Source organism: Sus scrofa, chromosome 8, assembly GCF_054392235.1.
Source record: "Sus scrofa isolate SSC_HxYL_T2T_F1_AM1 chromosome 8, Sscrofa_HxYL_maternal_Yorkshire_Landrace_v2.0, whole genome shotgun sequence".
Taxonomy (NCBI): domain Eukaryota; kingdom Metazoa; phylum Chordata; class Mammalia; order Artiodactyla; family Suidae; genus Sus; species Sus scrofa.
Window position 1 is genome coordinate 131,040,001 of NC_139390.1, and position 27,447 is coordinate 131,067,447.

At 38.9% G+C, this 27,447-nt stretch overlaps 1 protein-coding gene across 50 annotated transcripts in view; it reads right to left on the reverse strand.

Moving 5' to 3' along the window:
- Positions 1-27,447, reverse strand: part of BMPR1B (bone morphogenetic protein receptor type 1B) — a 500,524-nt gene that overhangs the window by 46,919 nt on the left and 426,158 nt on the right. For 40 of the 50 annotated variants that reach the window (XM_084970829.1, XM_084970831.1, XM_084970830.1 and 37 more), the window contains 2 exon segments: positions 10,379-10,538; positions 522-624 (listed from right to left, as the gene is read on the reverse strand). In XM_084970829.1, the coding sequence (XP_084826955.1) occupies positions 522-624; positions 10,379-10,538 (263 nt within the window). 50 annotated transcript variants of the gene reach the window in all.

The window sequence follows — 27,447 nt, forward strand, 5'->3', positions numbered from 1 at the left end:
AGGAAAATGTTGGTTTAGGTAATGTCTTTCAAATTATCATGCATTATCTTATTACAACTTCCGCATTTCAACAAAATTACTCTATTTCTAATAACCAATGTGCCACACTATAAAGACAGGAAGAAGGTGTGGCTTAACCCAACTAACCAAACGGAGCAGGATGATCTGAGTCACTAAGTCAGAAGTGAAGAGCAAAAATAAAAAGAACATTTGATTTCACAACGAAGGGAGGAGAGTTTCCTTGGAGCGCAGTGGGTTAAGAACCTGGCACTGTGGCTGCAGCCGCTTTGGTTGCTGGGGACTTCCACATGCCATGGGCACAGCCAGGGAAAAAAAAAAGAAAGAAGGAAAGAAAAAATGAAGGGAGAAGTGATCTAATAGGAATTTTCAAATTATTTTCCAAATTACTAAAAACTACATAGTCTAAAAAACAATAATTGTTTTATCTCGTTTGGAACCTGGGTGTTTGAAATCTGGCCAATGAAAGGTTGCAAAGTAGAATTTAAGGTTATCTTCCTTACCCGACACTGAAAATCTGAGCCTTCTAGTCCTAGGCATCCAGAAGTGACCACAGGCATCCCAGAGTCATCTTCTTCTATCATTGTGAAACAATATCCATCTGTGCTAAAGACCAAACAGGCAAAGTAAGTGCGTGTGCCTGTGTGTGTGTGTCTAGGGTAAAAGGAAATGAAGATGTTTATCACTTGTTTCATTGCAAACAAGAAGAAAGTCAATGGTCATGACAGGTTACGAATCTGTTTAAAGAATTCCCAAACTTCCTTTCAGGAAAGTTGATTCAGTTTTCATAAAACACTCAGCAATCTCTCCTCTGTCCAGAAACTTGGGAAAGAAGGAGGATCCAAAGTTTCTATATAGTATATATACATTAATAACCACATACATCAAATACTAAACACTTTGGTCTTTCGCAGGTACCACCTTCACAAATCCAGAAACCCCCTCTAAGTGGAAGGTAGTAGCACTCTGCGTACCTTCTGGACGGGGAAACTGAGGCTCAGGTTCCTTGAATAATTTCTCAAGGGCCATACAGCTACTGAGAGGCACAGGATGGGGGTTGAATCTGTACAGGTGAAGGTTTACTGTGGTTCTACTTGCTCCGAGGTAGTGAAATCTCTCTTACTAAGGCGCACAGACTAAAGAAGGGGAGGCGTTGGGATTAGGGCAGCCTAAGTGAGGTGACTAAGAAGACTCTGCCATGCGGTACCCTCCGCTTCAGGGCTGGCGCCGCAGAACACCAGGCCCTGTGGTAGCCAGGCCAGTCTTAAGTTGGGTGTGGGGTGATGAGGGATGACAGAACTTTCCCTTAGTCCACATCAGTCCATCCTCGCAACAACAGCAGGAAGGAAGATTCTCTTTCACCATTGGGTAAAGTTATGGGAGTCTAACAAACTTTTGTAAGGTCATAAACAGTTACAGAATCAGGCCTGAAATCAGCAACTGCTTACTTCATTCCCACACATTTTCCAAAAGCCCCTCCTGGGACGAAAACTGAAAAACAAGACCTAAAATATAAATACAACTATTTATAAACAGACATTACTGAGGAATGCCAGCAGACTCCTAGCAGAAGTCATAAGCCACCCCTGCGTGTACGCAGAAATAAAGCACTACACGATATCGCCAGATTTTTCTCCTGAACATGCATGCTCAGGGTCCAAGACAGATGTGACCACGCAGTGCTAAAATGTCAGGGGAAGAAAGCTCTGAGCACGGTGTCAGCCACAACTTGTGTGTTATCTACGCTGTGGTAGAGGGAGCAGCACCAGCCCTCCCATTATCATCAACACCCTTAGAACTGCTTACTTGTTATAAGCCTCAAGTGATCTCAAACACCTCAGTTTACAGGAACCTGCACAGTCAAGGTCAAACATACGAATGAATGGTGAGGAAGGGCCAATAAGAAATCTCTCTGTTAAACGAAGGTCAAACGCATGAATATTCTTGTAGAAGAAAGACTGCCCCTGACTAGCCCACACTCTGAATTTCTGGGGGCTTTTTAGCCAATTTACTGAAATTGTTAGGAAAATCTCAAGCTTGTAAAGGCTGCAGGCCACAAATAAAATAGCTGTCGCTTGGAAATTCACTTTAAACAATAATAACTAAACAACATCCATGTGATTTTTAAATTCCTTTCTTCCTCAGTTAGTCTATGTGTGCATCTGACATTTCTCAACAAAAGTAAAATGCAAGTATTAGAAATAAAGTCGTTTTAAGGTTCTGACATGAGGAAATCATAGAGCAGCTGGAAAGGTCTGATAGAATTGGTAAACCTAAAATAAAATGAATTTCTTCATAATCATGAGGTCCTCTCACTCAAAATCTAAATACATAGAAATGTACTTTTCAGGCAACTTACAAGAATCGAAAAAACTGGTAAGGCTGTTGGATGTTACCCTTGTGAGGTCCTGGGAAACGTAAAGAAACATCTAAAGAAGTAAATCCCAGCTTTAAAAATGTACTCCCTTCTCTGTGAAGAGGGGGAAACTAAAAATATAAAAAGGGAACGGAAACTAAACTTTTGGTAGAAAGCACACTGTAGTGTATGAAGAAGCAGAAATAAAATGCCGTCCACATGAAACATATAATTCCAAAAACCAGTGTTACTTCAACAAAAATAAATTTTAAAAAGAGGGGACAGAAAGGGAGAGAGACTCTGGGGAAAAGAATCAGTGTCCCTAAGTCATAAATTTGAATGGGAAATCAAATATTTCGTTGAGGACAAAAAGGAGAGGCGTGCATATTATCAACAACAACACAAAAATAATTTATAAGCTTCTTATTTACACTGCTAGCTAGTAAGGGACACTAACGAGAAACTAGCAGTACAATTACAGAGCCTTAAGAATTACTGGAGAACGTTCAACTCTCGAGCAAGCACAAATGTAAACACAACTACGCTCTGGCGTCAAAGCTGATCAACGTCACCTGCCACAAACAGACGGCTGCTGAATGTCACAAAAGACATTCAACTCTTACCAGTGGCTTATTTCAACATTCTGCTGCTGGTGGCCATACTGAAGCTTAGTTTTTAAATGTTTTACGTAGATTATTACCTCTGTTGTTCCCAGAGTGTTGACAGCAATAACAAGAAGAGATGAAGAATCATGAAGGAAACAAAAGTTGAAATAATTCTAAACAAAACTCAATGTAGTGAGATGTAAATGTACATAAATGCAGGATGAATCATGTGATTACAGTAATGATCATGAACTTTAAAAGAAGACAAGTGGGAGTTCCCGTTGGGGCACAGTGGAAACGAATCCGACTAGGAACCATGAGGTTGCGGGTTCGATCCCTCGTCTCGCTCAGTGGGTTAAGGATCCGGTGTTGCTGTGAGCTGCAGTATAGGTCGAAGACACGCTTGGATCTGGCATTGCTGTGGCTGTGGCACAGGCCAGCGGCTATAGCTCCGATTGGACCCCTAGCCTGGGAACCTCCATATGCCTCAGGTGCAGCCCTAAAAAGACAAAGACCAAAAGAAATTAAAAAAAATTTTTAAAAATTAAAAAAGACAACTGACTGAGGGTGGAGGCAAGATAGAATAGGAGGTCAAGAGATACAAACTACCACGTATAAAATAAATAAGCTACAAAGATAGAATGTATAACACAGGAAAATGTAACCATTATTTTGTAATAATTTTAAATAAAGTATATCTGTAATACTGAATCATAATGTTGTACACCTGAAACTAATACTGTAAATCAACTATATTTTAATTTAAAAAAAGAAGACAATTGATGTAACATTTCAAAAATGCTGCCCTTGTGTTATAGGAAAAGTAACTGACAGAACAGCTGCACGTGAAGATGATCCGTCATCAATAATGAATGCCTCTCAATACGATGCTCATTCATGAAAAAGCAAAGCATTTGAAAATTTAAAGGTCACAGAGGTCAAAGTCATGGTAACAAAACTTTTGTTACAACCTTTGGGTCTGCCCAATAATCCAAAAGCATAGGCGTGCCTGGGACATCCTGAGAGATCATCAGGGCTAAACTGCCTCAAGAGATGGGAACAAATGACCATCTTTAGGGGGATATGCATCCAGAACCTGAACGCCTGTTCTCATGTGGAGTCAAAGGGATTTATAAACAGCCTTCTGGATTCCAACTCATTCACTGGTTTTACACAGAATGGTTAGAAACCAATTTCATAATAGGTCTAAAGTTGGTTTGACAGGGTCTTTAAGGTACTCCTATTAATTGTTTTATTTTAGTGAGTACAGTGTTTATAAGGTTTATCCAAGTCTTGGTCCCTTTAACTCTATTCATCCACTAAGATCTTAGGCTTCATTATTGCAAATCCTAAGGGTATTTAGAAACATAACCACCACAATTGAGTTTTCTTTGAACTAGTTTAGATCTTTATAAAGATTACTGTAACTATAAAATAATTTCTAAAGTATTAGTTAAAAAGAGTTTATCTGAGCTGCCCCATCAGAATGACAGGACATTTTAAGGCATTAATCAGAACTGATTAAATAAATGGATACATGCTAGACTGCTTCTGCTCATTGGTTGTAACAGTTTTCTATACTGAACAATTTATTTATTCCAATAAAATTGCATCAGATTATTTATTCCATTTTTATTCCAATAAAACTGCATCAGATTATCTATTCCATTTTTTTAGAATGTGAGAAATAAAAGAATTCTTAAATTTCTTTCAAAAATCTTTTAAATTTTAGTCAGAATCTATATGAAAAGGCTGTTTGTTTTAAGTCCATCATAAATAGGTCCTTGAGAACACTATCTCCTAAAATATCTATTTCACATCGAAGGGAATAAAAGTTTTCAAAGTGTTCAGTCACAAGTCAAGTCAAAGATACAACTTTCAGAGTTGCCGTTTAAATCATGTGGATTTTAGTCAGTTAACTAAAACAGCTCAAAGCTGCTTAGATGAGCTTTGTGAACAGTAGTTAATTTCACAAACACTTATCACGCATACCATGCCTCGGAGTTGGATGTTGAGAAGCCAGGGTGAGGAAGATGCAGCCTGCACTTTGGGGAGCTCAATGTCTACCAAGGCCACCAAGCCTACGAAAGACAGCCATTCAACTTCAAGCAGGAGCAGCATAAATCACAAGCTAATCAAGTGCTTCCTACTGACTGGGGCAAAAGCAAAGAGGAATGTGGAGCAAAGGTAATTACGAGCGTAATAGAATCCTATGGTTTATATTGGTTTGTCCCCCCTTATCATCCTAAGTGGGTGGGTTCCCACAGTGGGGGAGGGAAAGAGGGTATGACTATCACTGCTCCCCTTCTCTGGCTTCTCCTCTGAAGGGTTGTAGCACTGGAGCAAGATGAAGTTACAACATTAATGACAAAGTTCCAGTGTGAGGGAGGCCTCTTTATCCTCAAAACAATACAGCTATCATACATCCTTCTCTGGCAGCTATATAAGCGATTTGGCTTTTTGTTCAGGTTTTTCTATGAGCTTTAAGATTTTCTGAACTCAATTACAGTAAACAAGCATTTGCACATTCCCCACCCCTACCCTGTGCAGACCCTCCCTACCTCTCACCTGGACTGCTCTGAGATCCTTCTAGAGACCTCTCCGGTCTTTAGACTCTAAGCCACTCTGTTCAGCACTGCCAGATACATCTTACATTTTCCCCTGTTGCTCAAATATCTTCAATGGATCTCTATGTATAACTGCAAAGAGAGCCCAACACGATTCGCTTTCTAAGAAGTCCAAGAACAAATGGGCCCATTTACGTATTATTTGTGGGGAATGAGAGGCCCAAAAGCAGTTATACCCTATCAAAAGACTTCATAAGTGAATTTGAAACCATATCCGCTTCCAACCCAATTATAAGTTTTAAAGAAGGACCCACCATTGCTCATAAGTGAAATGCTTTGAACAAAACATCTTCTACTAGAATTCTACTAGGAAAAATAAAAGCTCAATGTCCATGTGGCCTGGGCAACAGAGGATAAACTAGATGAACAGAAGACAAACAAACGAAAGAAAACAATGCTCACTTTAGTCACTCCGAGACCTGGGTCAGGAGCGCCTGTCCGAAAGCACATAACACCACATTCAGCAAGAGGCTCAGAAGCTCTGAGTTAATACAAGCTCTGTGTAAGGGCTCTGCTCAGCATGGCCTGATAAATCTCACATCTTCCTTCCTGCTCAAAAATCCTCAGTGGTGCTCTCAGTATAGCTGCAAAGAGTTCTGCACTGTTCTTTCCAGTAGGCTCCTAAGCTGTCCCTTCTGCCCCCTTTGACCCTTCAAGATACATCTGGAGACTTCTCCTCCAATCCCTCGTTTAGGCAGCCTGGTGTCATTTGCACATCTTTGTGCAAACATCCAATGTGATTTATTACACCTACAAACCCTGAAAACTCCCCAGGCAGGAGAATTTTTGGTCAAAACCCAGTGAGGCAAATGAGGAAGTATTTGAAAATACCTTGAAAAGGAGTAAAAAAAAAAGTTTTTAAACTGAATAAACTTGTATGAGAGAATAGAGGACTAGAGGGAGGTAATGAGAGAAGAACGAAAAGCGACGATCCCAGACCACGTCAGGTCCAAAAGCAAAGGAATCAAGGGGAGCAGATGATGTACAGAAAAAATAAACAAGGCTGAGATTACACCTGCTAAGACAGGAAAATAAGATAGAACATTGGCATGGTGAAAGTCATAAAAAAACAGTCAATTAAGGAGACTTTGCTGCTTTCAAGGCATGCAAAGTCTCAGGGATAGTCTGGGGTCCTAGGAATAGAATCTGGAAAAGGAGTAAGGGGGATACACAAAGCAAAGCAACACCTGAAAGGTATTTAGAAGATAGATGTTCTGTTGAAGGAGACAGGACCTTGACTTCATCCCTTACTCTGAACTAGGGATATTAAAAATGGTTCTAATGTTGCATTTGACATGATATATTTGCACTACATATCTCCCCTAACATGCAGGCATCCTCTACATGTATCCACTAGGCAATGTAAATGGCATGGATTTTGGAAGCAGCCACATCTATACCTGATAGGAATCAAGGCCAAGAATGACTCTGGCCTTGGTATTGGCTGGTAAACTGACTAGTGGTACTCATGAATAGTTTTTTTTATTGTTGTTTTTTTTTTTTTTTTTAAAAAAAAACCCTCTAGACTTTGCGCATGTCTTCTGAATTATCATGCGACATTTCATCTGTTTTAACAATGATGCACTTTTGATTTGGGCCACTTTTTAGATTATTCTCTCTACAAAAGAGGGATTAGTCATGAGGATGTGATCTACTCAGGACACACCCAGCTTGGCTAAGATTTGCCTCGTAACAGCCATTAGCTAAGCTTCAGGCAAATGCACCCTTGTCTTCAGAACTGTTTGACCAGGAGTGTGAGACCAAGTGCAGTATTACTGAAAGTGTGCTACCTTGCAAGTTACTGTGAGAATGTTAACACAGAAATGGAAACTTGTATAGCAATACATTGAGTTCTGCTGAATCGAACAGCCAATAGAATAATGGAGCGTGCAATCTGCAAGTGATTTTTAAATTATTTTTTCTAATTCATTTTTATTGTACTTTAGAATGTTTAGTGCACAGCTTATTGGAGAGAAAAAACTTTGACCAGAGATAGCTTGAGAAGTACTGATTTGGAGGGCTCACAGGAATGGATGCAGAAGGGCCTCGATCTATTTAGGTCTTAGGGCACAGGTACAAAAGGAGGCCCTGTGATTCAGACAGGATTGATCTCAGTTCACAGGAGACTCGACTGGACTCAATACCGTGTTAGCAAAATCAATGTGTATTTTATTCAAGAGTGAATGTTTCTGCTCCTTTGAGCATCAGGGGTAGCTATTCGTCAAAAATTCAGGACTTTGGGGAGTTCCCGTCATGACGCAGTGGTTAACGAATCCAAGTAGGAACCATGAGGTTTCAGGTTCGATCCCTGGCCTTGCTCAGTGGGTTAAGGATCCGGCGATGCCATGAGCTGTGGTGTGGGTTGCAGATGTGGCTTGGATCCCGTGTTGCTATGGCCCTGGCATAGGCTGGTGGCTACAGCTCCGATTGGACCCCTAGCCTGGGAATCTCCATATGTCCCAGGAGTGGCCCTAGAAAAGGCAAAAAGAAAAAAAAAAGAAAAGAAAAGAAAAAAAAATTCAGGACTTTGGAATCTTGGCCACAATGTTTTAATCATTTGGGCATGAACAATGAGTAACCTAGTAAAAATTAAGTAACCTCTCAAAGCCTCAGATTTCTCACCTGAAAAATACAGATGTTACATTATTTATAGGAATGCTATGATGATTAAAAGTGGGTGAAAGTAATCACACCAGTGGTGTGAAAAGCTCAACAAATACTAGTTTTCTGTTGGCTTCAAGTTAACTGATGCATGTTGACTATCACAGTATACTCACAATTTTTTGAGGGGTTCCATTTTTCTAGACTGCTAGTTTTGTTTTGTTTTGCTATCATACATCAAAGGTTGGAAGCCATACAATTTATAACCCATTCCAATCTGGCCTCCATATCTACTTTCACATTAAATATTTCTAAACTTCAGTCCTCAAGGTCAATGAATCTGATTGCAGTGTTTCAGTTCTTCTCCTAACAGCATCTATCACGGCTGACCTTACTTCCTCCCTTTGTAAACTTGGCTTCAATGACACCATACTCACTGGTGGTTCTGAGGATCCTGGAAACAGCCTCCTTCATCCAAGCATTAAAGTCTAAGGCTCAGTCCTCTGCTGGTAGATTGAATTGTTCTGTTATTGCTCTCAATTCTTCACGCCACACCCTAACCACTGCTTCCCTTTGACTTTGAATTTGAAGACGTCGCTTGGCTTGGAAAATGGAATGTTAGAGGACATGACGCGAGCAGAAGCTTTAAGAAGTTGCTTCTTCAAATTCACTGGAAAAAGAACAGGCCTTTTGCAGCTGCTGGGCTGAGAAGAATGAAGAAACCCTGGGAACGGGTCTAAACTCAGGAAGCAGCCTGAGGCCACGCCCACCAGCCCAGCAGCGTCCAGCGCAGCCGCAGTCCATGGGTACACCCGGAAATGGAACAAATAAATGTCCTTTGCTGTAAGCCACTGTGCTCTGAAGCTTGCTTATTTCACGTCAAAAACTGACTCATCTTCTACCCTTTCAACACTCTCTCCCCATCCTCTTATCTGAGCTCCAAATCCATATCTACTGCCTAGTCCCTGAGATCTCCACTTGGATGTGTCAAAAACCGCAAACTTGGCATGTTCAGATTGAAACTTGATTATTTTCCTCATCGTCCATCATCCAAAGGTTGCAATATGCACATCAGTGTACACTGCAAACTTATGAAGCCCCTCCTGGCGGCCTTCCGTATCCATGCCACGAACATAAAACTTTCCTTCTAAACATTTTTCCAGCACATCTCTCTCCTGCACCAGCATCACCCTGGTCCAAGATCACTCCTCTCACGCGAACTTTTTTTAACTTTAAAAAACAAATCCTTTATGATTGAATAGCAGTTTCACAACTATTTGGTTTTATTTCAATGGACAAGCATAGCAAGAACAGCTTTGGTGATTTAATTCTTCCTTTATGAACCAAGTGAATTCTTTATTGCTTTCAGAAATGAACCTCTGCCCGTGAGACAGTCATAACAGGAAGAGAAATGAAAATTCAGTCTTTTTAAAGCAATGAAGCAATGTAGGAGTATAATAGATATTATAATGAAGGTAAAAAGGTTCCTTAACTTCTAACATGAACTGTCCTTGAATCTACTTTTCTGTCTCTCTTACTGGCTACTGTTGTCCTTGAATCTACTTTTCTGTCTCTCTTACTGGCTACTGTTGTCCTTGAATTCACTTTTGTCTCCCTCTAGTACATTTAATATTTTGCAGCAAAGACAGTTTTTCAAAAACGTAAATCAAATCACACAATCTCCACTGGCCCTCCTGCTTAGACACCCCCTCAGGCCACAGTCACATCTCCCCGTCTTCAGGCTCAAATCCTACCCTCTCTCCTCCTACACGCCAAGCTTCTCTCTCCCACAACAGAGAACCTGACTGCAGCCCACCATGCCTCAATGTGACATAATCAATTGTTAAACAAAACCCCCACACATTGGACACCCCCTGCTGTCCAGGGCCGAAGTCTTTTGCAAGAAAATAACTGGTTCTTGCTCCTTGGCAAAGACCTTGAGATCCGTGCTCTGTGTGCACATGTGATGTGTGGAGGAAGAAGAATCTCAGAACGCATTTCAGGGCAAAATGCAATTCAATACTTCTGTACATAGAGGTGCGGCTCCATGAGTTAATGGAGTTAGGTGCCATTTCCTAAAATGTGTTCTTGGAAACACTAGCCTACAATTCTATGGTCCAAAAAGGATGACCTCCTGTTAAAACTAGAGTTAAATAATTGCTTTGACCAACCTGCAAATATTGTTGACTGAGTCTTCTGGACAGTGGTGGTGGCATTTACATCGCAAGATCTTTGGACGAGGGGTGGGGGCTGTACTCTCACCATCCTCTTTCTTGGTGCCCACATTTAATTTTCCTGAACTTCGCAAAAGCATGTTATCAAGGAAGTTTGCTGAAAAGAAGAAAGAGTCAGAGTTTAAGTATCTGTGGGATAGCCCAGCCACAGTCTTGCGTCCAAATAATGATATGAAACAAAATCTTAAGTACTCATGATACTTAAAGATTTAAACAGAAAACATTCTGATGTTTTGATACTAAATTTTGTATGTTCTATATATATAATCCTTTTAGGGTAAGTTTACACATAAGGTCAAAATAGTTGTATTGATTGAGTGCAACGAGTCTGATAAGACGCTAGTACATAAGTTCTCTTTAGGCTGCATGGTACTATTATGGGTAAATACTATCATTCCCATTTTCTGTTGAGAACATTAAGACTCGAAGTTTAAGTGACCGCACACAGCTAATAAATCATGAAGCTAACATTTAAACCCAGACTGTTGGGCCCTCCAACTTGCTACTAGTCTCTTTACTTCAGGCGTCCTCTTTAGGTATATCATGTATTTTTTTAAGAAATCATTCGAAACATTTAACCTGCAAAATTGAGCAGGAAGATGAAAACTCAGTTTTCAAGATAAATTTCAAAAGATACATCTTCCTTATCAGTTTCCACAAGCGGAAGTGCTGATGCCACATCTTCAATGCAAGACACGATAGTACACATGATGTCTAGAGAAAGATTTTTCTGGGTTCAAAAGCAGTCTTTACTGTTTACCAGCGAGTTAACAGCGAATAACTTTACAAATCATCTCACTATGCTTCATTTTCCCATCATCGAAATGGAGATAATCTTTAGTACCTACCTCACATTAAGAGCCGAGAGTGTGTATGTTATGTAGTAATACCTGATAGATGTTAGCTAATGTTATTGCCAAAGTCTTACCATATACCTTTTAAATAGTAAGACAATGTTTCATAACACATCACTGAGAGAGTTTTCGTATTTTCTTTACCACTACTTTTGCAAAGTAATGACACTCAAGAAGGAGGCATGGATTAATACCTACTAGGTTTTAGAGGTTACAGTAAGAGCTCTCACACATGCTATGTCACTGTTGAAATTGTCACTCTGAGCAGTTTTTGATTTAAAAATCTCTCAACACATCCAGTTTGCCTAGAGCTAAATAAAATTTCAATACAAATATTATCTAAAAGATGTTGGGTTAAAAATTGAAATTCTAGATCAGAAGTGCAGTGTACACAATAGGTGTGTACAGTGTGCATTTGTTATTTAACTACAAATTAGTGCCTCCAGCTACTGGTTATGTCTGAGAATGAGTGTAGAAGATGATCTGTGATGATTTCTCCTGACTCGCTCTATTATGCTAATTAGTTGGGTTCTTACAGTATAATAATTGAAGAAAAAAATCAATTAACTATGTTAGGTCAATTTATTTACTTTTTTTAATTTTTTTTTTTTTGTCTTTTTAGGGCCACACTCGCAGTACATGGAAATTCCCAGTCTAGAGGTCAAATCAGAGCTGTAGCTTCTGGCGTATGCCACAGCCACGCCAGATCCTTAATCCACTGAGCGACGCCAGGGATCGAACCCACATCTTCATGGATACTAGTTGGGTTTGCTGAACCACAACAGGAAGTTTCAGATCAATTTATCAGAATTCCCTCCAATCATGCACACTAATATTTCATTCAGTTTTTCAAATTTGTATCAGAGGTATCTTTCTCCAGCAGTTCCTTGTATTTTAATCTCTAGAAGACACATCAATAGCAATGCATGAGGATAATGTTTAAGTCAGAATCCTGGACCACCCACAGCGATTCTGATTCCAGGGGTCTCAAGCGAGCCATGGGAAGGGCACGTTCAGCAAGATTCCATGTGATTCTTAGGTGATGCTTAGCGTCCACTTTGAGAAGACTGGACTAGATTAAGCAAATATTTAATCCAATCACAGATTAATCTCAAGAGGTGTTTATTATTTCTATAAAATAGGGCGCTCATCCTTAAGTTAAATTCCAAAAATCAAGTGAAATTTAATATAGTTCATGTTAATATCTTGTATTTAAAGCTATGTGTTACATGTCGGCCTGCATAAATGCCTTAGCACTACTGGCCATCCAGTAGGTCAATATTGCAGGGCTGTTTCACTGAGAAACATCTAATGCCCCTGTGTTTGGATTTTGTTCTTTACCTGGTCAAATTCCTGAGTACAGACGGCATAAGGCAGGCTGCACTGAGTTCCGGAAGCTGTGGGGGTGGCAGTGTCACTCAGTGTAAATGCCCCCTGAATGTGTGCAGTAGTGGTGCCCTTGCCGCCCTCTCTGGTGCCCTGTAGTCTCTCACCTTAATTGTGAAGATGGGAAATAAGGAAGGCATCTCAGTGCTATTATGCATATTGGATTTACTCTTCTCGTCTTCTAGGGGGGGTGAGGAAGAAATGTAACCACCCTGTAGGGAATGGAAGAGGGTCGCTGAAGCTCTAACTACTTCTCAGATGGATTTTAAGCCGCCTCCTGCTTTCAATGCTCCCTTCACTCTCACGTCTAAAAATAACTTGTGGTACCACTGTGGAGCCTTTAGGAGCTAAGTGGTTGGCTTGTATTTCTCCTTGGTTTCTTCCCACCTTTGGAGAGAATCAGCAGTCTCAGCTTTATTAAACCAGTTACTGCTTGTCCTCTGGTTTCCAAGTTTTTACTGCCACTGTCTTCTCTGGGTCTCTTTTATATCATTGGTTCTTTTTTCTTAGCCATTTTCTTTTCTTTTCTCTTTTTGTCTTTTTGCCTTTTCTAGGGCTGCTTCCTGTGGCATATGGAGATTCCCAGGCTAGGGGTCGAATCGGAGCTGTAGCCGCCGGCCTACACCACAGCCACAGCAGTGCGGGATCCAAGTCACGTCTGCGACCTACACCACAGCTCACGGCAACGCCATATCCTTAACCCACTGAGCAAGGCCAGGGATCGAACCTGCAACCTCATGGTTCCTAGTCGGATTCGTTAACCACTGCGCCATGATGGCAACTCCATAAGGTATCTTAATGACAAAATCCCACTGTAAGAAAATGGCTAAGGAGTTCCTTATTTCCCATTTTCACAATTAAGATGAGAGACTACAGGGCACCAGAGAGGGCGGCAAGGGCACCACTACTGCACACATTCAGGGGGCATTTACACTGAGTGACACTGCCACCCCCACAGCTTCCGGAACTCAGTGCAGCCTGCCTTATGCCGTCTGTACTCAAGAATTTGACCAGGTAAAGAACAAAATCCAAACACAGGGGCATTAGATGTTTCTCAGTGAAAGCCCTGCAATATTAACCTACACTGATGTCTCTGATGACAGCATCGACCCACCACAGAGCTTCTCATCAGCCTTTTTCTTTTTTTCCTTTTTCGGCCGCACCTGTGGCGTGTGGAAGTTCCTAGGCCAGGGATGAATTAGAGCCACAGCTGTGAACTATGACACAGCTGTGGCAACTGCAGGTCCTTAACCCGCTGCACAGGGCCGGGGTGGAACTGGCACCACTGAGACAAGCCAGATCATTAATGCACTGTGCCACAGTGGGAACTCCCCCATCAGCTTTTAAAGTGCTTCCTTCTCTTATGCAGAAGCCACTAATTCTAGGGTCATTGGATCTACTAAGAAACCCTCAAACATCAAAGGCTGAAAACAAAATAAATGCACAGAGGAAAGAAACTTGGAAGGAAACTTCAAAATTTAAAGAAAACCTATTATTAATGCTCTCAGCTTTATAAAAAATATATTACATCAATGAAACAAGAATATGTTGCTACATAAACAGAGTAACAAATAGGGAACTCTACGAATGTGGTTGCATAAATAAAAATCTCAGTAGGAGAACTGAAATAAAGATTAGGAAACCTCCCATGATATAGGGCAAACCACAGATACACAGGTAGGTAAATTAGAGCATTAATACAAGAAACTCAACATCTGAATAATAATAACATCTCTAGAAAGGAAGACTTGAGAAAAGAGGGGGAAGGAAATGAAATTAGTACATAAATAGTGCAAGATTCCCATAACCCAGAGTTCATGCTGTGGTGCAGTGGGTTAAGAATCCTACTATAGTGGCTCAGATCGCTGCAGAGGTAAGGGGTTGGCCTGGCACAGTGGGTTAAAGGATCTGGCACTGCTGCAGCTGTGGTATAGGTCATAGCTGTGGTTCAGATTCAATCCCTAGCCTAGGAACTTCCATATGCTGTGAGTGCAGCCATTAAAAAAAAAAGGATTTCCATAACCTCAAATGAAAGGACCCACAAAGTATATGAATAGATTTACACAAGGGCATGTTATTTTGAAATGTTAAAACAATAGCAAAAAGGAAGATCCCAAATTTATTTATAGATATACTTAGAGATTAAAAATAACTATGGCAGGGAGTTCTCATCATGGCTCAGCAGGTTAAGAACCCGACTAGTATCCAATGAAGATGTGGGTTTGATCCCTGACCTCACTCATTGGATTGAGGATCTGGTATTGCCACAAGCTGTGGTGTAGGTCCCAGATGCGGCTCATATCTGGATTTGGTGTGGCTGTGGTGTAGGCTGACAGCTGCAGCTCTGATTCGATCCCTAGCCTGGGAACTTCCATATGCTGCAGGTGCAGCCCTAAAAATAAAACATCAAAAACAAAAAACTGTGGCAGAGTTCCCGCTGTGGCACAGTAGGTTAAAGATCCACTGTTCCTGCAGCTGTGGTGTAGGTCACAGCATCAGCTTGGATTCATTCCCTGGCCTGGGAACTTCCATAGGCTCAGGGTGCAGCCAAAAAAATAATAGTAACTATGACATTGAACTTGCTACAGCAAAACCAGGAACTAGAATAAAGTTATTTCTTCAAAGTTCTGAGGGAAAAGTATTTCAAATCTAGGAATGAATCCCTTCGAAAATTACAAATCAAATAAGCATAGAAGAAAAGCATTTTAAGATTTTTCAAGGTCTTGAAAATTTACCTGTCATGCATCTTTCACGGAAAGCTATGGCAGGAGAAGCTCTGCCCAAATGAGGGTATAAACAAGAAAGCAGAAGAAATGGGTTCCTGATAACAGGACAAACCACCCTCAAGAAAGGAAAGGCTTCCTTTCTCAGGATAATGGTGAAGGCGGATGAAAAGATGAGAGCTAAGGAGTGGACCCGAGGAACACCAGGCCTGACTGGGGGCAGGGCAAGGGACTCGGGGAGAGAAATGCCCAAAAAGTTGTAAATAATAGAGTAACTCAAGTGTTTTAGTTAAACTGACTGAGTTTGGCCTTGCTCCATGGGTTAAGGATCCGGTATTGCTATAAGCTGTGGTGCAGGTCGCAGACATGCATTGAATGTGGCATTGCTGTGGCTGTGGTGCAGGCGGGTAGCTAGAGCTCCTATTCAACCCCTAGCCTGGGAACTTCATATGCCATGGGAGTGACCCTAAAAAACAAACAAAAAAAAAAAAAAAGAAAAAAAGGGAAAAAGAGAAAAAAGAAAAATAATTTAATAATGGGAACATAGGAAACTAAGAAAACAAATAACATTTTAACTGCTCTGTATGGACGAAGGGGGACAGAAATATGTGTGTGTACAGTAGGCATGAGGGTGGTAAAAATGTCGATAGTGGGAATTCAAAAGTAACATATAAAACGGAATAATCAAGCAGTAGTAGTGCAATTGTTTGTTTGGTGATACGTAGGAAAATAATAACAAAAAGAATGTAAAAAGGTGCTGCTGTAGTTACTAACGGAGACGGAGAAGTTGGGAGATGCTTTCATTTAAAAGCCTCTTGTAGCTTCTGTGTGGGGGGGGGTGTGGGTGTGCGAGAGCAATAAATGTATAGGAAGATTCACATCTATATAGATATGATGAAATATGTGAAGATCCTACTTAGATCCTACTTCTTGGGGAAAACTTAATCACCCTGTGAAGAAATTACTCAATTCTGCATCATGAAATTCTCCTATTTTTCATCCTGGAATTCTTCACAGTGTGCATTCAAAGGGGCCATGAATCCTGTTCACACAGCAGCATGGATCTATGGAGTAGCAACAGATAACAAGTGAAGCTTCCTGAAAGCATCTGCAAATTTGCTTCTCAGTTCAAAATAGGGAAATGACTAGTCTCATATTCTAATGTGGAATTAAGAATATCAGTGAGCAAGAAAGTAACAGGAAAAATCAAAAAGGAAAATCCAGTGACGAAGAAGCAAGTTTTCTAGCCAATCTTCATTGTGAGATTCAGCACTGGACTAATGACCACTGGCTTGGTACTAACACTAAACCCCTTATGGTTTACCACGCTTTATGTGTCTACATATACATGCTTAAAGCTGTACTAGATCCAAATACATCCTTCTATACCGTGAATTGTCAAAAATATATTTTGTGGTATTTTGTAGAGCATTCTAAGTTAACTACTTCAGTTAATTAAGATACCCGAGTCTCTTAACTTCAAGCAACCTCTATACTCAAATTCTGGCTCTCAAAGACTAGACAAATCCAGTAAGAACCATCCTTTCTATAGGGATTACAAAGATGAAATGCTGCTGGGTAATCTTTCAAAAAATGCTTAACGCTTTAACATGCAGTCAGATACAAGCTATTTTACCAAAAACACATTCAAAAGAAAAAAAAAAAGGTAAGTACAGCTAGCTCATAATAAAGACATCATTTCTATCAACTGAGTTAACAGAAGACAGACTGAGCATATAAGGCTGCCTTCATACAATATGACCTGAACAAGTAAAAGCAATGAGATGATAAATGATTGCTTTTAATTAGCATTAAATAAATGGATGATTAAATGCAATTCTGAGACAAGTGGAGAGGTGTCTGCTTTTGCTAAAATAATCAAGCCAGTCATTTACGTAAAAATGTGCAATTGCTACTTAGTGGTCAATTAACCTGTACGTGTTTAACTCCTTGTGAAATGAAAATTGTTATTACATAACCCATAACATTTTGATCATAAGATAAAATTAAAATAATTGAGTGATATTTAGAGGCTAACAAAAGACAGGAACAAGAGAAGCAGTAGCAGCAGAATAAATACATCTGATTAGACTCATCTTAAAAGCTAAGAACACTTAAAAGACAAGATCTTTTTTTAGTTGAGGTATAATTAACATACAACATTAGTTTCAGGTGTACGACAATTTATATATTGCAAAATAATTACAGTAAGTCTAACATCTATCACTGTACATAATTACAATATTTTTCATATGATGAGAACTTTTAAGATCTACTCTCAACAACTTTCAAATAGGCAATACAGTGTTATTAACTATACTCACGGTGATGGACATTACACCCCATGACATATTTATAAGGAAAAGTTTGAACTTGTAAACTCTCCTCACTCATTTTGAATGCTACCCTACCCCTGCCTGTTCAACTACCAACCTGTTTCTATGAGCTTGTGTTTGATTTTGCTTTGTTTAGTTGAGTCATATAATATTTGTCTGACATTTCACTTGGCATAATGCCCTAAGGTCCATCCACACTATCATCAATGATAAGATTTCATTCTTTTTAATGGCTGAATAATATTCCATCGAATATATATACACACATATTCATACACACATCTTTTTTATCCATCCCTTGCTGGACACTTAGGTTGTACTATATCTTGGCCATTGTAAATAATGCTGCAATGAACACAGAGGTGCATGTACCTTTTCAAGTTAATGTTTCCACTTTTTTGGATAAATACCCAGATGGGGAATTGCTGGATTATATCATAGTCCTATATTTAGCTTTCTGAGGAACCTCCATATGGTTTTCCATAGCGGCTGAACCAATTTACATTCCCACCAGCAGTACAAGGGTTCCTTTTTCTCCACATCCTAACCAGCATTTGTTATTTCTTGTCTTTTTGACAACAGCCATTCTGACAGATGTGAGGGCACAGCTCATTGGGGTCTGATATATATATATATATATATCCTTTGATTAGTGATGTTAAGCATTTTTTATGTTCCTGTTGGCCATGTGTATGTCTTCTTTGGAAAAATGTCTATTTAGATCTGCCCATTTTTAGTTTTATTTATTTTCTTTTTAGGGCCAAACCCATGGCATATGGAAGTTCCCGGGCTAGGGTTTGAAACAGAGCTGCAGCCAGAGCCTACACCACAGCAATGCCAGATCTGAGCTGCATCTGCTACCTACACTGCAGCTTGTGGCAACAGCAGATCCTTAACCAACTAAGCAAGGCTGGGGATCAAACCCGCATCTTTGCAGACACTACGTTAGGTTCTTTACTCTCTGAGCCACAATGGGAGCTCTTGCCCAGTTTTTAAATGGAACTCTGTTGTTGTTGTTTTGATACTGAATTATATGAATTCTTTATATATTTTGGATATCAACCCCTTCATCAGACACAAAACTTGTATTTTCTCCCATTCAGTAGGCTGCCTTTTCATTTGTTGATGGTTTACTTGGGTGGGCAGAAGCTTTTCAGTTTTATGTAGTCTCACTTTTTTTTTTTTTTTTTTTTTTTTTGCTTTTGTCTTTGCTTTTGGTGTCAAATACAAAAAATCAACAGCAAGACCTATGTCAAGGATCTTACTACCTACGTTTTCTTTGAGAAGTTACATGGCTTCAGGTCTTGCATTCAAGTCTAATACATTTTGAGGTAATTTTTGTGTGTGGTATAAGATAATGATTGAATTTTCCCAACACTGTTTATTGAAGAGACAGTAGTTTCACCATTGTATGTTCTTGGCTCCTTTGTCATAGATTAATTGACCACAACTGTGTTGGTTTATTTCTGCACTCTCTATCTATGTATCTGTTTTTCTGCCAATACCATACTGTTTCAATGATTACAACTTTGTAATATAGTTTGCAACAAGGGAGGATGATGTCTCAGGTTTTATTCTTCTTTCTCAAAATTTCTTTGGCTCTTTGGGGGTCTTCTGTGGCTCTATACAAATTTATAATTGTTTGTTCAATCTCTTTAAAAATGCTGTTGGAATTTTGATAGGAATTATATGAAAGCTGTAGACTGCTTTGGGCAGTATGAAAATTTTAGCAACATTAATTCTCCCAATTCATGAGCATGGATTATTGTCTGTATCTTCTTCAGTTTGTTTCATCAATGTCTTATAATTTTTATCATGCAGGTCTTTAACCTCCTTGGTTAAATTTATTCTTAAGTATTCTATTCTTTTGGATGCAACTGTAAATAGAAATTGTTTTCTTATAGGTCATCCATTATTAGTGTATACAAATGCAATCAATTTCTGTACAGTGATTTTGTATCCTGCAATTTCACTAAATTTATTAATTTCAACAGTTTTTGGTGGAGTTTTTAGGGTTTTCTATATATAATATCATGCCATCTGCCAATAGTGACAATTTTACTTCACCCTTTCCATTTTAGGTTTTTAAAATTCTTTTTCATACTTAATTGTTCTGGCTAGCATTTTCTATACTATATGGAATAAAACTGGCCAGAGTAGGCATCCTGGTCTTGAGCCTAACTTTAAAGGAAAAGCTTTAAGCCTTTCATTGTTGAGTATGCTGTTAGTATGCTACTGAACTGAGTATTATATATAACAAGCTGTGGGATTGTTATATAAATATCCTTTTCAGGTTGAAGCATGTCCCTTCTATACCTATTCTGTTGAGTTTTTGAAATCATACATGGTTGGTGAGTTTTGTCAAATGCTTTTTTCTGCATTTATTGAGGTGATCATATGATTTTTATCCTTCACTTTGTTAATGTGGAAATTATAGAAATTGATTTGTGGACCTTGTAACATCTTTACCTCCTTGGAATAAATCTCACTTGATCATGGTGTATGATCCTTTCAATATACTGCTGAATTCTGTTTGCTAGTATTTTTTTGAGGATTTTTACATTTACGTTCATCAGGGATATTGGTCTGTAATTTTTTTTCTTACGGTGTCCTTGTCTGGTTTTGGGATCAGGATAATGCTGGACTCATAAAATGATTTTGGAAGTCTTTCCTCCTCTTCTGTTTTTGGAAGAGTTTGGGAAGGATTAGTAATAATTCTTCTTTGAGTGTTTGATAAAATTGACCAGTGAAGCCATCTGGAAGTAGACTTTTGTTTGTTGGGAGGTTTTTAATTATTGATTCAATTTCTGTAAGAACTTTCCTAATAGCTAGTTGACATTTGAGATAAAGGGTCAATGACAAACTTAACTGTTTTATCTACTGCTATAATAATAAAAAGGAATTTATAAAGGGATCACTTTCACATAAAGTAATTTTGCATTTATTGAACACCTAGCCAGCCTCACACAGACAAGCTTAGGCATTTTGGATCAAAAACAAGACTGAACACATCAGCTAAGGCATAAAAAAACCATTGACATGTATATACCATGAATAATAACCTCATAAAATCATGAATTTAGCCTGATAACCATGTCAAAATAAGAGAAGAAAAAGACAAAGATATATATTTATGATAATGTGAGCATTTAAGTGAACAGTGGAGTAGTGATAATAAAGATACATACCAAATATCTGATGTTTGATTAAAACAATTCTCAAAATGCATATTTTACATTTTATTGCATTTGTAGCATCCCTCCATTTGAAACAGGAGAAAGACAGACTTTTAAGATATAATAAAGTTTGACTAGCCCATTCAAATAATGTAAGATCAGTATTAACTAGATCCTCAGTTTATTTGATTTTGTGCTAAATTTTATATAAAAGATAATCACTGAAAACAATTGGAAGATGACTAATTATTAAAGAAACATTATGTATAATTTAGTACACTGTATTTTCTAAATCAACAAGTTAAATAAAAAAATTCCACCAAGGAAAGCTAAATAGTGAATGGTCTCTACTAAATTAAGTTGAAAAGAATTTCAATAAGACTGATTATTTCTTTCCAATAGCTTTCCAGGCAATGAAGACTTTTTCACTGCTTAGTAACAGAATTATAAACAAATCTGACAGAAAAAACAAAATGTAAGGAGAAAAAAAAAACTGAGAAAAGTCAGGTTGTCCAGAAACATCTTAGGAATAAATACTACACCAGATACATCTCTCTTGAGGAGCTCAGTCCATTTCTCAGTTGCTTTCCTCCCTCCAACCCACTCCCTCTCTAATGCCAATCCTTAGCTTAATGGTGTGAATCCAGAAGCTTGAGATGCTGCCCTGTTAACTGAGCTGGTTACGTTATGTTAATCCACATAGTTAACCATCCAAATTATTACCAAAGTAGGGCATGTGGAAGCCAACCTGTAATTTTTTCTCATTTTTCAAAGGATCAGTAGATTTTCAGGGAGCAAATGAACCACAAGATCCCTTCAAAACATCTATTTGTGTGTGTTCTTAATGAATCACAACTAAATTATATTTCTTATGACTTTCATATATGAGATAGATTTACAGATTTTCAGGCTAATTAATCAAACTTCATGAAATAGCTGAATAATCAGCATACAGCAGTGTGACTTTCATTCAATTACAAAGGCTAACAGATGGTTATTTTTCTTGACTGTTTTTCTTGGGTATATGCTGTAGTTATATGCATGTTTTCAGCTAGAGTGCATATCTATATACAGTCATGTACAAGTTTTTCTACACCATTCTTTCCTGGGTAAGTTAGGAAGTAAGGCAGTTATAAAGAGTTTCTTTAAAGCACTTATATGAAATCAGCAGACAATTGTTAGCTAGTATAAACACTATAAAATAACTCATTTTTTTTGGTTTACATACTTAATAAATTCTTTTTGTTGTTGTTGTTGCTATTTCTTGGGCCGCTCCCGCGGCATATGGAGGTTCCCAGGCTAGGGGTTGAATCGGAGCTGTAGCCACCGGCCTTCGCCAGAGCCACAGCTCACGGCAACACCGGATCGTTAACCCACTGAGCAACGGCAGGGACTGAACCTGCAACGTCATGGTTCCTAGTCGGATTCGTTAACCACTGCGCCACGACAGGAACTCCACTTAATAAATTCTTTTTTTTTTTTTTTTTTTTTTGTCTTTTTGCTATTTCTTTGTGCTGCTTCTGCGGCATATAGAGGTTCCCAGGCTAGGGGTCGAATCGGAGCTGTAGCCACTGGCCTGCGCCAGAGCCACAGCAACTCGGGATCCGAGCCGCGTCTGCAACGTACACCACAGCTCACAGCAACGCCGGATCGTTAACCCACTGAGCAAGGGCAGGGACCGAACCCGCAACCTCATGGTTCCTAGTCGGATTCGTTAACCACTGTGCCACGACGGGAACTCCAATAAATTCTTGATTTTTATTATCTTTATATTATTTTACATTCTAATGTACCCTTCCATATGTTTTTTTAGAAAAATGAAAAAGATTTATCAAAAAAAATCAGAAAACAGAACAAAAGCAAATTGTAAAAAAAAAAAACAAACCTGCAATACTACAATTCTGCAAGAAATAAATTTAAGCTTCTGTATTCATCCAATACACCCTAAAGTATGTTTTAGCTAAATTTAGTTTTGAGTATTTTTCTTGGTAACATTCTTATCACTTCAAAAATACGATGGAGCATCTTAAGTTTGTGATATAAAATACTGTTTTATATATCACAGTGAAGAGAATCTCAGAATCTGCTGTCACGTTACAACGCTCAGAGAACCATCTTTATGGATGGAGTTAATTCAAGGATATTAACTCTCAGGCACACAGTGCAGTAAGAAATGGATCTGAATCTTCAAAATTCATTCAAAGATGACGTAATTATTTTGTGCCACAGGATCTACTAGGAATCTATTTTCTTTCATTTTCTTTTTCACTTTTTAGCTCTTTAAATATCTCAAGAATTAAGAGATTTTTTTAGGGTCTTCTCTGTTCTACCTATTGTTCACCAGAGGGCAGGCTGGAGCAAGAGGAGAAATTCAAATTCATTTCAAGTAAGTCTGTACTTTACGTAGCTTGGGTAAAAAGATTAGTGGAAGAAAATGTGAAAGGACTGAACTGTCCAGTAACACTCTGGAAACGGTCCAGTCTGTCACTATCCATACTGTTATGATAAAAAATAAAATGAATCAAGGCCCATTTCCTCCCTCAGCCAAAACTTGCTTAAACAGCACTTTGGTTAAAAATAAAACCCCCAAATACAGAGGACTAAAACAAAATCAGAGCTTGAAAACAATATTAATTTTCAAAATAACTTTTAGTGATCCTGAAGAGTGGGTTTAAATAGATAACTAAGGTTTATTTTCATCACCTAAGCCTTGAATCATTTCACTTAATTGAATAACTTACTGTCTGATAAAGCATAATCTATTCAAAAGTCCTGACCCTCTTTCATTACACCAAGACATTTTCAAACAAATTTTCTATGTTGTTTGCAAGAAGAACTTAGAAAAATATATATATATATGAACAACATGAAACCCAATCATAATAAAACGTTGGGATAGGTACCTAAACTCTTTTGAAAACAAAATCTAAGGATAATTAAGATTTTAAAATAACAAAGCAAACTCCCATGTATTATAAAGCGTAGACTTTTGAGTTCTCAACAGCGGCGTTAAAGCACAGGAACTCCCTTCTCCTTCATGAGTCTTGGAAGTCGGAGGAGAGGGGGACAAGGTGAGGCATCGGTGGGAAGGGCCTGGGCCAGCATGCTACAGAGGGGGATGAAGTGTCAGGTGAGAAGCCACCACCTGGTAAAGGCCGCCAGGCAGTGGACTCAGGCTTGAGCAGGATGTAGGGCGTGACAGACACAGCAGTTCAAACCCCAGCTTAGCCAGCTTCACCCCGTGGCCTCCGCAAGTCACTCAACCTTCCTAAGGAAGCATGTGGCGAGTGGCATCAGCACACAGTGGCCTGCGAGGAGAACTTGCTGGGGTATTCCAAGCGAAGCACCCCACAGATCCTTGCACAAGATGAGAAGAGTGAGTAACAGTAAACGGGTGTCCGTTTCTGTGCTGCTGAAGCTGTTTCTCTTGTTTTCATTCTTCAGAGCCTTCTCTTTTCCTCCCTTAATTGTTTTTGCTCTTTTCCCCAACTCCTTCATCTCCTACATGTTGCTATTTCTCTTCCTTTTCCTCTTTCCCCCTCCTCTTTCTCTCAACCCTGATTCTCTCTTCAATTCCCCTTCCTTTTGCTTCCTTGTACTTCCATTAACTTGGCCTTTTTGGATTCATCACGACGCACAAAAACTCTACAGAAATATGGAGCGTTTTGCTCTGAGAAACATATGGCTAGTTTGCTCAAGGCTGACTAATATAATTTTCTTTTTTCCTGTGGTACATTCATTCATTGAGCAAATAATCATTAAATCCATCCTGTCTACATAACACAACGGCCCAGAGCTCCAGAAATGCCTTCAGTAACATAACCATCTTGCTGCTGAGACAAATCAACTGCATGTGGAGCACAGAGAGACAAATCAACCACAGATGGAAAACCAAAAAACACTACATGAAAACAATAAAATAAATGTCACAATGCCACATATAATTGTCAAATATCAGCAAGTCCTAGGCACAAGGCATAGGAGGGAAGGTTACTGGGAGTGGCAGTAATCAACCAATAACCTTTATGGAAAACATAAGCACCAAAACCAGGAACACTGACAGTTTTTCATTTCAGCGGTTCACTGTTGACACTACTCAATAGGTTAAGAAAAACGCATTCGTTTTACAATGTTAGAGATGTGCTGGATCTCTAAAGAAAACAGGGCTTTCCTAAGAAATATTTTGTATGTTTCCATTTACTGGCAATTGTTTCCCTTTTCACCGCACTTACATCCACATTCCCACATCACTCAGGTTCGGTATCATAATCATGTTTTCAACATTTTACATCATAAAAGCGCTGCCTAGAGACCCCAAAACATCTGGATACAAAGTGAAAGCTTCAATAAGGCAACGGTTTCATTTTACGGGTTGCTGGATTATGAGTTGAACAAATCATGAAAAGATGAAATAGTATATCAATGTGAACATACAACGTATACACTTATAACTGTTTTGTAGGTAACTAATACAAGAGCTATGAGCTTGAGTAAGTCCCATCATTGTTTAGAACAGCAATTCCAGTTCTTGGAACATTGCATTGACACTCTTTAGAGGTACAACAGGGGCTGGCTTTCCCCCCAGGTTTCAAAATGCTTTTGAATTTGGAGTGACTAGACCAAAATGTTCATATAAACTAAATATCTGAGAGTCCTCTAAGGCACGACAAGACTGTATCTTAATGAAAGTATCAATATAAGAAATAATGAACTTTCTAAGCGACTATTCACCATGTTTAAAGATAATTTAACATCAAAGTGAATCTACATCCATAAAATAGTCATCACAGTTAACAGGAGGACTTAAAAAATTAAAACTATCTCCGTTATTTTAAAATACTTCATGTGCCTGTTCGAATCCACATGGCTGGAGAAGAGACTAACCACAGCCTCCTGGTCAATAATGTCAAAGAGTCAACTAGGACGGGGAAGATCACCAAGCCAAAGAGGTTTCTATCAGTGCTCTGCTTCACAGACTTCTGAAGCTAATTAAAGTGGACGTGCAACCTGCCGTCACACCAAAACTTACTCTGGAGCTTTCCCACGCACCCCCGAGACAGTCTGATGTTTGTACAACTACTTGGAACAGACATCTATGTAAAGAAGAACAATGAAGGCAGACAGATCAGAACCCAGGTTCATACTATATTCTTTTCCCCTAAAGAGAAAACCTGGAAAGCATTTAAGGTCTCTCTGTTTCTAATCCGCTCTGAATCCTCTAATTGGATAATTGCTAAAAGATACTTTAGTCCAGGAGCATATTGATCTTAAAAATACAAGTGTATTACTATTTCAAATGTTCAAATATTTCAGGCATGAAATACAGAGAATATGCATTTAAAAACTTGACTTAAAATGTGCTATTTTCAACTATCATCACCAATGAGTTTCAAGGTCTATGGTGAAACATATCCTTACCCTTATGGAATAAGGATAACCAGCAGCAAAGTGAATTCAAATGAAATCTGAATATTAGAAAGCCAATATAGAGTTTTAAGAGAAAAACTAAAGAAACAACTGTACCAAATCTGTAGAGCTATATACATGGCTTTGTTTACAATTATGTGTTATGCTTGACAGAAAAGTTTTCTAAGATAGGTACCAAAAATAACATGAATTACTAAAATATATCTCTGACTATATACTTTATCTTGCTAAAACAATCTATAGCCTTCCTGATCAAGATTAAATAACTTAGGAACTATATTTTCAAAACATTTGCTATAATATTTAATCATTAATTTATACTTTAAAATATTTTTGAACTTTTTAAAAACTATCTGCAAGAAAGCGACACTTTTATAAATCTAAGAATTGAGACTCATATGTCAGAGATAGCAGAAAAATTTACAATGTCAAAAACTACAAATAATCAAATTATACCACAAGACCCTACACAGCCATAGCCCTTGATGTTGCCTAGGACAGTACTGGAAAATGCACAGAGGCAAACACACACACCCACTCAGACACGCAGTCAACACAGAAGTTAAAGTAATACCTGAAAACTTTCAGTAGTTTAAAAGTAACCTCAACACCGCTGGATGGCTAAGGTAAACTGCATTTGCATGCCCTGCATTGCTGTGCACAAGACATGTAAACCTCTTGAACTGTTCTACTCCCCACCCTCCATGCCAAGAAAGACAAAGTTCTAAGACTGTTTCTTTTTGTGTGTGTGCCAGAATTGGCTTAACTGATCTTCCTTACATTTCTGGAGGGGCAAGCCAGCCTCTGTAAGATATTAAGCTGCTCCCACTACTCACTTTTGATTTCTGTACGCTTGATAGATCGTTGCCAGGTTCCCCGGGATGAGACATGAGGAGGGAGCCCAGAATTGCTAGGGGTTTCCACTAAAAAGCCCAGCACCGTAGGCAGCACTAATCCTGCACCTGTGATGTGTTATTCAGCAGTTAAGAAATGCAGTCCAGACTGTGGTTGCCTAATACAGCTCAGCTGTTTTTCTCAGTACTCCCTTTGATTATAAGCTGGCGAGAGAGATGATTCTGGCCAGGCATTGGGCTATGTTCAGGA